Source organism: Saccostrea cucullata, unplaced genomic scaffold (assembly GCF_032062105.1).
Source record: "Saccostrea cucullata isolate Sc308-1 unplaced genomic scaffold, CSIRO_AGI_Scuc_v1 ctg10525, whole genome shotgun sequence".
Classification (NCBI taxonomy): Eukaryota; Metazoa; Mollusca; class Bivalvia; order Ostreida; family Ostreidae; genus Saccostrea; species Saccostrea cuccullata.
Genome location: NW_026921796.1, coordinates 63421 through 77600, shown reverse-complemented (window position 1 = coordinate 77600; position 14180 = coordinate 63421). Strand labels below are relative to the sequence as shown.

The 14180-nt window shown below is 34.9% G+C and overlaps 1 protein-coding gene across 1 annotated transcript; it reads left to right on the top strand.

Moving 5' to 3' along the window:
• Positions 1 to 2949: 2949 nt before the first annotated feature.
• LOC134260722 (tripartite motif-containing protein 3-like) lies at positions 2950 to 4836 on the top strand. The gene has a single exon (XM_062743266.1). It carries the CDS (start codon positions 2950 to 2952, stop codon positions 4675 to 4677), a length of 1728 nt encoding a protein of 575 aa, XP_062599250.1. The 3' UTR covers positions 4678 to 4836.
• The last annotated feature ends 9344 nt before the right edge of the window (positions 4837 to 14180 follow it).

Genomic DNA, 14180 nt, shown 5'->3' with positions numbered 1-14180 from the left:
ATAAAGTGGGCCACAACCCCCCCCCCCCCCCACGAAATAGGATTTTCTGAAACACAGAAACATTTTTCATGCCGGTCAAGGTAAAAAAGCTATGTACGGTGTAAATAGTAAAATCAGGGATTTGCATTTTAACGTAGAAACACAATTAGCTGTATTCGATACTTATGTTAACAGTGTTATGAGCTATGGAGCTGAAGTATGGGGATTTCACAAGGGTCAAGACATAGAAAATGTTCACTTAAATTATTGTAAAAGAGTCTTAAAGGTCAGACAAAGCACTAGTAATGATGCAGTTTATTGTGAATCAGGTAGATTTCCACTTATACTTGAAAGGAAAAAGAAAATTTTGAAATACTGGGTGAAATTAAAAACAGTGATAATTGTATATTACAAGCATGTTATCAAGATATGGTTGAAAATAATGATGAATGGATTGTAAACATTAAAAAGGAATTCCAAAGGCTTGGTTTAACTGACATGTATTATAGTAAATGTATTGATAATAATACTCTGAACATTGTATTTCAAATGACTGTTGTAAACAAGAAATTATGGCAAGAATTTGTAATTCCCCTAAATATTTTTTATTTCAACATTTAGTGGAAAATGTGGCATTACAGATTTATTTAAGAAATCCATTGCATTCTAAGTACATAGGCGTCGGAACCGGGGGGGGGGGGGGGGGGGGCTAGGGGGGCTTAGCCCCACTTTTTTTTCCAAATATATACTTAGTATAGACTTTGAACATTTCTTCGTACGTTTAGCCCCCCCCCCCCCCACTTTCCACAGATACGTCTTAGTATAGGTTAAAATTGGTAAAAGTGTTGGTGTTTGGAAGAAAATTTTTGGTAACTGGAGTTCAAACCTTGCCCCCCCCCCCCCCCCCCCCCACGTAATAGGATTTTCGTGTTTGGAAAATAGACATTTCCTTTTTTTTTTTTTTTTTTTTTGCTTGTCAGTTTTTTTTGGAGGTACAAAAAAAATTTCTTACACTTAGCCCCCCCCCCCCCACTTTCAATTTGCTTCCGACGCCAATGAAGTATATATAGAATACCTATCAGTCGTTTAAGGCTATCAGCTCATGATTTAAGAATAGAAAGGGGAAGGTATAGTAAATATAGAAAGAAAAGATAGAAATGTGAAATATGTATGTTAGGTGAGATCGAGGACGAATTTCATTTTGTATTAAAATGTCGTCGATATGAAGAACTTAGAAATAAATATATTAAGTGTTATTATTTTAAAAAACCATCAGTATTTAAATTAGTACAGCTACTGAGTTCTACAAATACTAAAGAACTATGTAACCTGGGCAAATTTTTGTATTTTTTTAAGAAATGATGTTCTAAATAATAATTAAATGATATTGTTATGTAATTAATACATGTATATTGTATAGCCTGTACAAATCTTATGTATGAATATTGTATACCAATGAGAGGTAATGTCTCCGGTTCAAATAAAATACAAAAAAAAATATCAATCAATCTCTACCCCGAGTTATAGTTCCACTTACACCTCGAGGTGTTGTAGCGAAGCGAACGATAACTCTGGGTACATGTATAGATTGAATACCGGGTATATATATCTCCAACCAGGAAGTAAATTACAAATATCGTTTAAATCTCGCTATAAATCTCATTCTCACATTCCAAAGTTCTGTCAAGGGAGTCATTTACAGGTCATTCATAATTTAGCTGTAAGTACATGTAATTAAAACCATCTTCGTAATATATGCCTGAATTATGCAGTTGTGATTCGGAGATACATTTAATTCAATATACAGTGGGGTCGCCAATTCCGGGTCATCTCCTATTCCGGGTCACTCGCGTATATTTTATGCCTAGTGTTAAAATTTCAGCGCAAAAAACTTAATTAATACGCTGGTCGTGAAGAACTGGTCTTTCTGTCTGTAATTAATTACAAAATTTTGAATATCAACTTTAAGAGAGCATCCGAGAATCGAAATTCTGAAACGCACTCATTAAAGACTTGGATAATTCTGATGCGGTGACGGGCTACTTTCGTTTTTGTTCGCTGCAGAAAGGCTGATATAAAAGTTCTAGATAAATAATAAGAGCTCGAAAGTATGGCAAACGCATTTAGTTTTAACTCAGAAATCAATCATACTGATCGCTGCTCAAATAAAATTATAATGAATATCAAATCAAACTGTAGTTGTTTCTCCAATTGCGGGTCACGCAATCTCGTGGCATGAACACCTCAAAATTCTATGTACAAAACCAATCAACAACCATGTATTTTCCTTGTTTATCAAAAGTATTCTAACTGGAAAATATTTTTTCTAAAAATTAAAATCGAGTTAACCCTTCAAATGCATTTTTTATATAAATGAATTTAATTGTATTATTTTTAATCCTAATACATTTTTTTTACATTCTGCATACTGCAATTTGTTTTGTTGTAATTGTTTTAAAAATAATTTAATCATACTTCTGTGATTGTTTTACTTTTTTTCCATGCTGCATGAATTGTTTTATGTTTCAACATCATAAAAAGCGTGTTCCAAAACATTCCATGAATATTACACGACCGTGAACTCACATGACCCGGAAATGGAGAAAATGATTCGTAACTGGGGAAGCTAGGCCTTGCTGAAATACCACTGTAAATATTGTTCCCGTGTAGCTACTTTGAAAACGAAAAGGTGTTTGGATGACTCACTATTTGTTCTTTCAATACATATATTGCATAAAATAAAAATTGAACAGATTTTCAAAATATCAATGAAACACCCTGACGTGACCCGGAATTGGCGACTTCACTGTATATGGTGTCGGATCGGAGTTCATGTGTTTCATGGATAATTGCTGTACTGTTATAAACATATAATTAACGTGTAATTTTATCACTACTCTGTCTCCATGTAGCACAGAAAACATTTCCATATCTTTTTCTTTTCTTGTATACGATTCTCATCAATTTTAGATGGCCTTGTCTAAAATGGATATCCCCCGCGCAGCCCAGCACTTTTTGGAGTGTGTCATTGAAAAATGTGAAAGAAATTGTGAGTTCTATTGCAACCCTTGTCACTTAAGATTGTGTAAACAATGCAGAGACGAACATCTGAAAAGTCCAGAAAACAAGAACCATGAGGTGGTCCTTTATCAGCAACGCAACCGACAACTTCCTGTAGAGAAATGCAAGATCCACCCCACTAAAGATGTGGAAATGCTCTGTGAAGAATGTCAAGTTCCAGTATGTTCCAAATGTGTCACACAAAGAGAGCATCGGGGGCATATATTTATTGATCTAGAAAAAAATTATGCAGAAAAATTTGCAGATTTTCAAGAAGAAATATCCAAGATCCAAGATTATTTTCTCCCAACATCACAAGATTTACAGAAAGAAATAAAACGAGATTCCTCTGAAATCAAACACATTATGGACAACATCAGAACACGCATGAAGACAGAAGGTGAAACCCTCAAAAGTCTGATGGACACAGTCGTATCTGAGAACATGAAGCAGATAGACCAGATAGAGCATTCACTGTTAGAAGATCTAAACACCCAAGACAAGACATTAGATGACTACATCACTTATCTTAATAACCTTGTCAAAGAGCTCCACAGATGCCTGTCCTCTACAGAAACCCAGAAATTAATGTCTGAGAAGAAACCAAAGATCCGATCCATACCAGAGACAACAAAACCAGTCACACCAGGATTTACTGCTGGTCAATACAACAAAAATGATGTCACCAAGTTACTTGGTAAAATACACGTCCCCAACACTAAAGCAGAGAAGAGAGAAATAAGGCCCATTGAAAGTGTTTACAATACAACCATGAAACCTACACATAAACAGATGAAAGAAGACAGAAAGAAATCTGACAAGAAACAAACATTGTCTCTATCTGCCTCTGTCACCAAGGTCAGGAAGTTCGATGTACCAGGTGTTAATAATGTTTACCATGTATCACTAGATCAATCAGACAGACTCTGGATCAGTGACAATAATGGTAATCTTGTCCAAACAGATCTACAGGGGAATGTGATACAGAAGATAAAAACCAGTGGTGGATCTGAAGGTTACCACACAGTGAAACAGGACGGGGATCTGATCTTTACAGACAAAGACAAGAAAGTCATCAATAGGATAACACAGGATAATAATATCACTGAATTCATTAAAACTGGAGGCTGTATACCACTCAGCATACACTCCTCCCACATCAATGGGGACTTACTGGTGGGGATGAAGAAGGGTATAGAGGGTAAAGTCACCAGGTACAACAAGACAGGAAAAGAACTACAGAACATACAGAGGGATAACAAAGGACAGAAACTATATAGAAACCCACACTACATCACAGAAAACATCAATGGAGATATCTGTACATCAGACTTTAATAATATGTCAGTGGTGGTGGTGAATAAATCAGGACAACACCGGTTCTCCTACAAAGGTCAGGAGTCAAGGTTCTATCCCCATGGAATCTGTACTGATGTCCTCGGTCACATCCTGGTGTGTGATGGTGTCACTGACACTGTTCACCTTCTTGATCAGGACGGTCAGTTCTTGTCTCTATTACTCAAACGACAGCAAGGGGTACTAGAGTATCTCCACAGTGTGTGTGTGGATGATGAGAACAATGTCTATGTGGGACAACGAAACACCAACAAACTGACAGTCTTCAACTATATTCAGTGATTATATTTCTATCATAAACACACAGTATGAAATACTGAGTATCAAAATAAATACAGAGTTATGCACTTTATAATACCCATCATTTATGTTACTTTATTCCAGTTGATAAAGAGCATTAACATAAACCCCCATATCACATTATTTTGTACATTTATGTAAAACCAATATTCATCAGTAATTATGAAGTAAATTATAAGTTTTAGATTTTAAAATATATGTAAGTAATCTTACACTTCTTAAAGCATATTTTAATTCATTTTGATTGTTAACAAAACTTCTATGAAATTTCATTATAAAGAAAACCAAAAAAATATAGTATGTCTTCTGCATTCTACTAGCAGTGAAATGTAGCATTAATTCCTAATATTTGTTTGCATGCAATTTTACTTGATATAAAGTTAAACAGCTTTTTTGAGATATTTCACTTATCGTTTACCATGTTTACCTTATACAATGTATATAAAAACAGGCATGAAACTACAGGGGTTCTTTTTACAAAAGAACTTTTGACCTAAAAGTGACGACCAAAAACATCAGATGATTGTAACATTTTGCAAATTTAATGATTCTGTTTAAAATTGCTGGTGGAAAATATCTTACTACATTCCTTTTAGAAAGATTAAAATCATTTTCAATTTATTATTATTTAGAAATCTATACGAAGAACAGAATTTTATCTTTTAAGTCTTAAAAGTCGTAAGTTCCTTTGTAAAACGGGTCCCAGATGTACATTTTTTTAAGATTTAATTGCTATTTAAGGAATTAATTTTTAAGTTCTTTATACACGTATTTTTGACAACCTTTTACATGTATAATTTTGTGTTCTTGCAAGTAAATAAAAAGAAATAGGGAACATATATTTTTTTCTACTGAGTATATCTAAATTTTCTGTATAAAATAAATCAAAATGCCGATTTGTCTAAATGGGTCTGAACATGACTAGCCCTTCCTAGCTGAGCAAACAAAAATAAATATTTACCAACTTGCAGAAAAATACAACAGTCTCGAAAGCCTTATTCAGGCACATAAGACTTAAGCAAGTTTACGTTTCTCACCTTAACTGGAAACAACTGACCGGTGTCCACTTCAATCTGGAACTGACTAAGAGCTCTTATTTCACTGCTTATATACCCTAAACTATCACGTAATCTATGAGGATCGAAAGGGTAAACTAAACAGGAAGTATTAATCACATACAAAGCTTCCAGAGGACAGAATGGGATTTATCATTTCGATTCCTAGTTTTGTTTCATTACCCACGCCTCCAGGAATGCGTCCCGCATTAAACCATAACTACCTGGGCTAAAGATATACCGGTAATGTGTGGTATAACCAAATAACAAATTTTAAAGCTAATTGACTTTCATTGTTCATAAGATTTAACAAATGTTGCACAAACAAAGTTAGCAAATATCATCAACAATGTCATTAATAAAAGATGGAAACAATCAACCAATGATTCATAAATGGTGCAAACATCTCCAATTTGACATAAAATCATCATTAAAATTTCAATTACAGAAAAGTAACAACTGATGGAGATTCTTTTTAAAACCAGCTTTCCTCCTCATGTACTTCAACGACTGTTTTCCCGTCTTTTTGGTATGTCTCCTGTACCCTGTCTAGTCTACGTCGTTTGTCTTCCTCTGTTTGGGTACTTTTCTCTCCTCAATCTTGATCTGTAAGGGTACTCGCATCAACTAACTGATGATACATGTATGACTGCGTACTAGCTTCCCGAGTTAGAAACGGGAGGTGCATCCAAATGAATAGAAATCGTTTTCTGGGAATAGTCATCGGATGTCGGAATGGTGATGGGGCACGTGGCGTCAAGGGGTCCTGGTTTGCCATGGACTTGGATATCGGCGCAGAGACTGGAGCTGGTCTTGTCGGCTTTCTCTAGCAGACTGTGTCCCGACCACATCAGACAGGTTTCCTGGGTCCAACTGCTCCCAATTACTGTGCCGCTATCAGCTGCAGCCGAAACTACTTCACTATGTCGAGTTCGGCGATGTCTCCCCATGTCACTTTTCTTATTAGTAGCATAACAAGGTTAGCTTTTTTAAACAAGAGGCCCATGGGCCTTATAGGTCACCTGAGCATTATGCAACAACTTAACAGCGATTTAATTTGATTAATGTTTTAAGCAAGATGCTATGGCATTCATAATTTTGAAAGAGGCACCATTTGATCATCATAACAATACACTTAGCAGTTGCTTAGTTTGTTTACTTAATACCCATGGGCAGGGTGTAGGAACAAAAAATGCATTTCAAGTAATTAGTAATATTCAGCAATAATCAGTAATGCCCCTATCACACATGAACCCCTGACCCTTAGGCCTAGATCCACACATTGCACAATTTTTAAAAAGGCACCCTTGCTTTTCAAAAATATTCGATTAATACCAAGGAGCAGATCTCGAACATTTCATCCAGTTTCAGTATATAAGTACACCCCCCCCCCTATGGTACCCCTGACCCTGGGGCCTTGAAATTCACAATTCTGGAAGATTAGGGTCCTTGCTCAACATAACTACATAGGTAGTTATCTGCTTAATACCCAAGAGCAGAGAAGAAAATTTTCAGAGATTTAATGTATTTTCACTATATAATCAATAGAGCCCCACCCTATCACTAGAACCCCTGACCCTAGGGCTATAAAATAAAAATTTTGGAAGAGGTTTTCTTGCTCATCATAACTATGCACTAAGTTTAATTCCTAGGAGCAGAAAAGAATTTTTTTTCAAATAATTCAAGTATTTCCATTATATAATCAATAGAGCCCCCCCTAACACTAGATTCCCTGACCCTGGGGCCATAAAATTCACAATTTTGGTAGAGGCACTCTTGCTCATCATAACTATGCACTTAGGAAGATAAGAAAATACACAGGAGCTCACAAGAATGTTTACAAATAAATAAAGCATTTTCACTATATACTTATTTAGTCCCACCCTAGCACTAGAACCCCTGACCCCGGGGTCATAAATTTCACAATTTTGGTAGAGGCACTCTTGCTCATCATAACTATGTACTTAATTAGTTTATTTAATACCTAGGAGCAGAGAAGAAGATTTTCAAAGAATAAATGCATTTTCACTATATAATCAATAGAGCCCCACCCTAACACTAGAACCCCTGACCCTGGGGCCATAAAATTCACAATTTTGGTAGAGGCACTCTTGCTCATCATAACTATGCACTTAGTTAGTTTATTTAATACCCAGGAGCAGAGAAGAAGATTTTCAAAGAAATAATGCATTTTCACTATATACTTATTCAGCCCCACCCTAGCACTAGAACCCCTGACCCCGGGGTCATAAATTTCACAATTTTGGTAGAGGCACTCTTGCTAATCATAACTATGCACTTAGTTAGTTTATTTAATACTCAGGAGCAGAGAAGAAGATTTTCAAAGAATTCATGATTTTTCACTATATATAATCTATAGAGCCCCGCCCTAACACTAGAACCCCTGACCCTGGGGCCATAAAATTCACAATTTTGGTAGAAGCACTCTTGCTTATCATAACTATGCTCTTAGTTAGTTTATTTAATACACAGGAGCCGAGAAGAAGATTTTCAAAGAAATAATGCATTTTCACCATATACTTATTTAGCCCCACCCTAGCACTAGAACCCCTGACCCCAGGGCCATAAATTTCACAATTTTGGTAGAGGACTCAATGCTGATTACAATCATGCAAACAGTTTAACTGCTTGATGTCCAGGAGTAAAGAAGAAGATTTTTAAAGATTGCATTAATTTTAGTGGTTTTTGCCCCACCGTCCAAGGCCCCTGGGGGGCAGGGACCATGAAATTCACAATTTTTGTTCCCCTTCACCCATAGATGCTTTGTGCCAAATTTGGTTGAAATTGGTTCAGTGGTTGCAGAGAAGAAGCTGAAAATGTTCAAATGTTAACGGACGACGCACGACGCACGATGACGGACGAAAACAGATAGCAATAGGTCACCTGAGTTTACTCAGGTGACCTAAAAAGCTGAGGGTCAGCCACTGGAATACAGAAAGTTTCTCTCTTGTTTTGTAATGGTTTATGATTTGATCTATACCGGTACATCATTCTGTGTTCCTTAAATGTAATAAATGCCATTATAATAAAGTTAATAATTTTTTAATGCTGTACATAATAAATAAAGAGCATAGAATAAATTATAGTTAGTCTGCATCGTGATCATTACAATGATCTCCAATAATTATATAAATTCTCTTTGGCTCAGACATCAGAGAAAGTTCATCTCATCTCATCTCATCTAAGGAAGGATATGGAAATAACGAACAGTATTCAATCTCAACGTCCATTAAACAAATATACAAAATAAGAGCAGAGCAAACACGGACCCCCGAAACATCAGAGGTGGGATCAGGTGCCATGGAGGAGTAAGCATCCCCTGCTGACCGGTCACACCCGCCGTGTGCTCGTTGTCATAATCAGGATATAACGGAAAAAATCCGTGGTCAATTCAGTGTATAAATAATGGACTAACAATTGGTATGAAAAACGTCAGTCAGCATTTCATTCAATGATAAATTGTATTTGCTGATAAGGTCATTGTATCGACCATAGAATTTACGACTAAATGATCAATTAAAAGCCACCATGGCAAATAAGATCACGTTAAATTCTATAAAAATGATATAGATTATGATGAATAAAAGAAAGGTAGACTTTGTGTTAGATTGTTTTTAAATATTATCAAATAACAGTTTTCAGTTGTGCATTTCAAGGCAATGCATGATGTGGAAGGGGGGGGGCATACTGCATGTATATTTAACTCAATTTCTAAGTTTGAGCATCCATTTTCGTGTTATTAGGAAAGAAAAGAATTGCTTCAAGGTTCAAAAAATCTATTTTAAGCATATGGGTTACAGCCAAAGTCACAAGGTCATTGACCTTCATGTGTCTTTTGAAAAAGCTTAATTAGTGAAATATGCATAATAAATAAAAAGTCTCTATCGTTTATGGTGAATATTCGAAAAAGCTATTTTTAGCAAATAGGTCACAGTCAAGGTCATTGACCTTAATGTCATTTGAAAGAACTTAATTAGTGGAGTATGCATACCAAATATGAAATCTTTATCTCTCATTGGTTCAAAAGTTAAGGTGAAGGTTAAAGTTTACAAACAAACAGACAGGACAAAAACAATATGCTCCCCCGATCTATCGAGGTGGGTGCATAAAAAATGTTTATAATAACATTATTAATATGCCACTGTGAAAATGTCCAGCAACTTTGCATTAATTTTCAAAATAACATGCTTTAATTCAGCTCTAGGATATATAGACATACAAGTCTAGTATGCATGCATCACAAGCACTAGTTGAAACACATATATTTTTTCCAATTTTATCTCCATAGAATCATTCATCTCAAAAAGAATATACTGGTTTTGACTCACCAAGTCTGATGATATGGAAATAGAATAGACATTCCTATAATTCTGCTAAAATTCTTTTTTCTAGTCATTCCACATTATGCACTGCCAGTCTTACTACTCATCTTGTCTAATCCCACTGTACACAATTAACAACTGTAATTAACTTGATACAAGTCAGTAATGAAGCAAAACATGCTTGCCTTTGAATTCCCTCCATTTTACTTAAAAAGAGGAAGTAAATAACTGAGCATGCTCAACAAATGGCTCATAGGTAATCCTAGATGCTGCTAGAAAGTTTTTTTGTGGCAGTATTGCCAGAATGTCACCGTAAGTTGTTGTAGCTAGCGGTGATATTTCATTTTTTCTAGCAGTATTGCCAGAATGTCACCAGAAGTTGTTGCAGCTAGCGGTGATATTTCACTAACCCAAAAAGCTTGTTTCTGGTGACAAAAATGTGTTGATGCAATGTTGCCGCAATATACAGTAAAACTCGGTTATAGCGAAGTCCTGGGGACCTGTGAATTTAATTTGCTATATCCGTAATTCGTTATATCCGTATAACGAATTCGTATAACCATTATAGCGAATTCGCAATATGCATGTTTTACTTCAGGTATAACTACCAAATATGTTAGGGAAGGAACTATTACAAAACATATCTTCGATAACTAAGGTTTTATTATGAATTGAATTTTATATACAAATGCTAAAAGGAAATAAAGTCAGTTAAATTTATCAATTTTTTTATAATCTTGGAAAGTTCGTTATAAAAGATGTAAATTTCATTATATTTCACCTCAACGGGACTGAAAATCAGTTCGCTATATCCGTAACTTCGTTATATCAGAGTTCGTTATAACCGTAAAACTTTACAAAGAATTGTAAAGAATTTTGGCGGGGACCCAGACAAACTTCGCTATATCCGTGAATTCGTTATATCCGTGTTCATACTAAACAAGTTTTACTGTAGCAGCAATATTGCTGCAATAATTTTACTTTGGTAAGGGAGATTTCCCCTCTTGCTATACATATCATACCTCACTACCCCCTTCCTTTTTATGATTTTAAAACTTTAAAATCCACACTACCCAAGGATGCTTCCACATAAGTTTCAGCTTTCTTGGCCCAGTGGTTCTTGAGAAGAAGATTTTTAAAGATTTGTTCTATATATTTCTAGGTAAAACTTGGATTCTCTATTGTGGTCCCGCCCTACCCCCATGGGTCATGATTTTAACAATTTAAAATCTACACTACCCTAGGATGCTTCCACATAAGTTTCAGCTTTCCAGGCTCAGTGGTTCTTGAGAAGAAGATTTTTTAAAGATTTGTTCTATATATTTTATGTAAAACTTGGATTCCCTATTGTGGCCCCGCCCTACCCCCCGGGGTCATGATTTTAACAATTCAATATCTACACTACCCTAGGATGCTTCCACTTAAGTTTCAGCTTTCCTGGCCCAGTGGTTCTTGAGAAAAAGATTTTTTAGTGACCCCACCATATTTTTGTCTTTTCTTGATTATCTCCCCTTGTAAGGGGACTTGGCCCTTCTTGTAAACCTTTTTTTATTCCCCTTCTTCCAAGGATGCTTTGTACCAAGTTTGGTTAAAATTGGCCCATTGGTTCTTGAGAAGAAGTCAAAAATGTGAAAAGTTTACAGACGGATGGACTGACAACAGACAAAATGTGATCAGAAAAGCTCACTTGAGCCTTCGGCTCAGGTGAGCTAAAAACCTTTGACTAAGCTGATATTTAGTACACGTACCTCAGAAAACATGGCTACTAAGTATGAAGCTCGTTCTCCTTCAATAAAAACGTCCGATGACTTTATTATTTTTTTTTGCTTGTCAAGGAAATTTTAGTAGTTGACAGTGTCCCCAGCTTAAACAAGAGATGTTTGTAAAACACTTATGCCCCCCTCCCCAAAATTTGAATTTGCCTAAGTCCAAAAGGGCAAAAAATGGCGCAATTGTAACCAAAATAGAACTTGACCTAGATACATGTATTCATTTGTTAAATCTGTACACTAAATTTCAGTTCAGTATATGCAACAGTTGCCAAGAAAATGAACGGAAACTGCAAATAATTTGAATTTTTCTAAGTCTACAGGGCATAACTCTGTCAAAAATGGTGCAATCATCCCCAAAACAGAACTTGGCCTAGATATTCATCTGATAAATCTGTATACCAAATTTCATTTCAGAATATGCTATGGTTGCAAAGAAAATGAAAGGAAACTAAGTGGACCGACAGACAGCAGCAAAGCAATATGCCTTCCCTTCTTCGAAGGGGGGCATAAATATATATATGACACTCTCCCCCATCCACTCAATTGAAATTGTTTCCTAGGGACTGCAGCTGTTTGCCATTATACATGCATCATACTTTATATGTGTACTCCTTTTCCAGGCTCTCTCATTGGTTATCAATATTTTTTTTTTAACTCTTGGGCTTAAAAACAATATTGAAGTATTATAATCAACCTTTAATCACGATTCTTAACATGTACACACAGATATTGAACATGTGCAACATACAAAAAGTACATGTACACCCAAATACATGTAATTAACATGTGTAACATACACAGTGTACATGTATGCAGATTTTTTAAACAATCACATTTGTTTCATCCACAATTCAATCACAAAAAATCAACAGTTTTACTCATTGTGGAACAGTAGAAAAAATAAAATATACAAAATAAGCACTGGTGGAGGGACCATTCAAAATGGCACATTAATGAAATCAAAATGATGTCATATAACCCTGAATAAAAATAAAGGAAATATGAATATATCAGTTTGTTGAGAGAGAGAAAGAGAGAATAGCACAAGAGCAATAATGGATATAGTTATGCACAAAACTGGCAGAAATGACTAGCACTTCTACGAAAATAAAAAATAACCAATATTGCAATTACATACAGTGTATAGAAATACCTGTTGGTTATAATCAAGCTTAGAACATCATAATTAACACAAACAGACTTCTCTTCAATACCCATTCCTTATCTAATGGTATTCATGTGTTGAAAAAAAAAATTAATACATGTATTTCTATCAGGTCCCTTCCATTTCTTTTTTGTGTTGACTGTATTTCCAGCTTAGAATGTAGCTAACTTGTCTATAGTTAAAGTACAAATGTGTTGTTTGCAATAATAACAGTTTTAATTATCTGCATGTTACAAACTGTGAAGGACAGTGCAATATTAGCGCTCTGTCTTCATCAATAACCTTGATATCTTTTATTTCCCCTTAGAGAACACGTACTTCGTAAGTTGAATGTATGGAACTAAACTACTGAATAAACTGCATGTCGTACATATGAATAAATAGGCTAAAAAATAATGAAAAATTGGATTAAAACATTAAAACATGATTGTAAAAACATGGATTGCCTGAAAATACCCTGCAGTACTTACATGTATGTAAAAAATAAAACACATGTCATGAATACTGGAGAAATGTACACTGTACATCAGTGATTTAACAGTGTTAAAAAGGGTAAGTAAAAGAATACTTTATTGTACGATTAATATCAGTATCCAAATAAAATAGGAATGGGAGTTCACTCAACATTTCAATGAGTTGTGCTCCCAGAAAATTTGTTTTCCGATCTGATTTTGTTTTTAAAAAGTCTGACACAAGTTTATAAAATACAACAAAATGAGACGGAGGTGTTTCTAAAGATGATTTCTTTCCAGTTTATAACTTAATAATACACATGTATACTCATTATAAAACATGACATATTTATCAAGGTAACCTTTGTATAAAGAAAATATACATGTATTGCTTGCATAAGAAATGGTTTTATGAATCAAGATTTTTTAACTGAGTCTTGTCAATATTAAAATGAACACATGAATGGTTTAAAATCTACACTCTACTTGACTAAAATTAAGCACTACTTGCAAAGCGATCTACAGTTATCTGCCCTTAGCACTTGTTAAATCACAATATTATCAGTAAAAAATAGCTTTCAAAAATATTTCAAAAATCATAATATAAAAGAAAAAACATTCTCTCTCAAAATATTGGCATTTTTGTTCAGTTAAAAATAAGAAGCAAAATAATCTATCCAAGGAAGGAAAATTCCACT

Bases quoted from the DNA above. Each gene is read 5' to 3' on its own strand.
- LOC134260722 (XM_062743266.1), top strand. From the start codon at position 2,950: ATGGCCTTGTCTAAAATGGATATCCCCCGCGCAGCCCAGCACTTTTTG.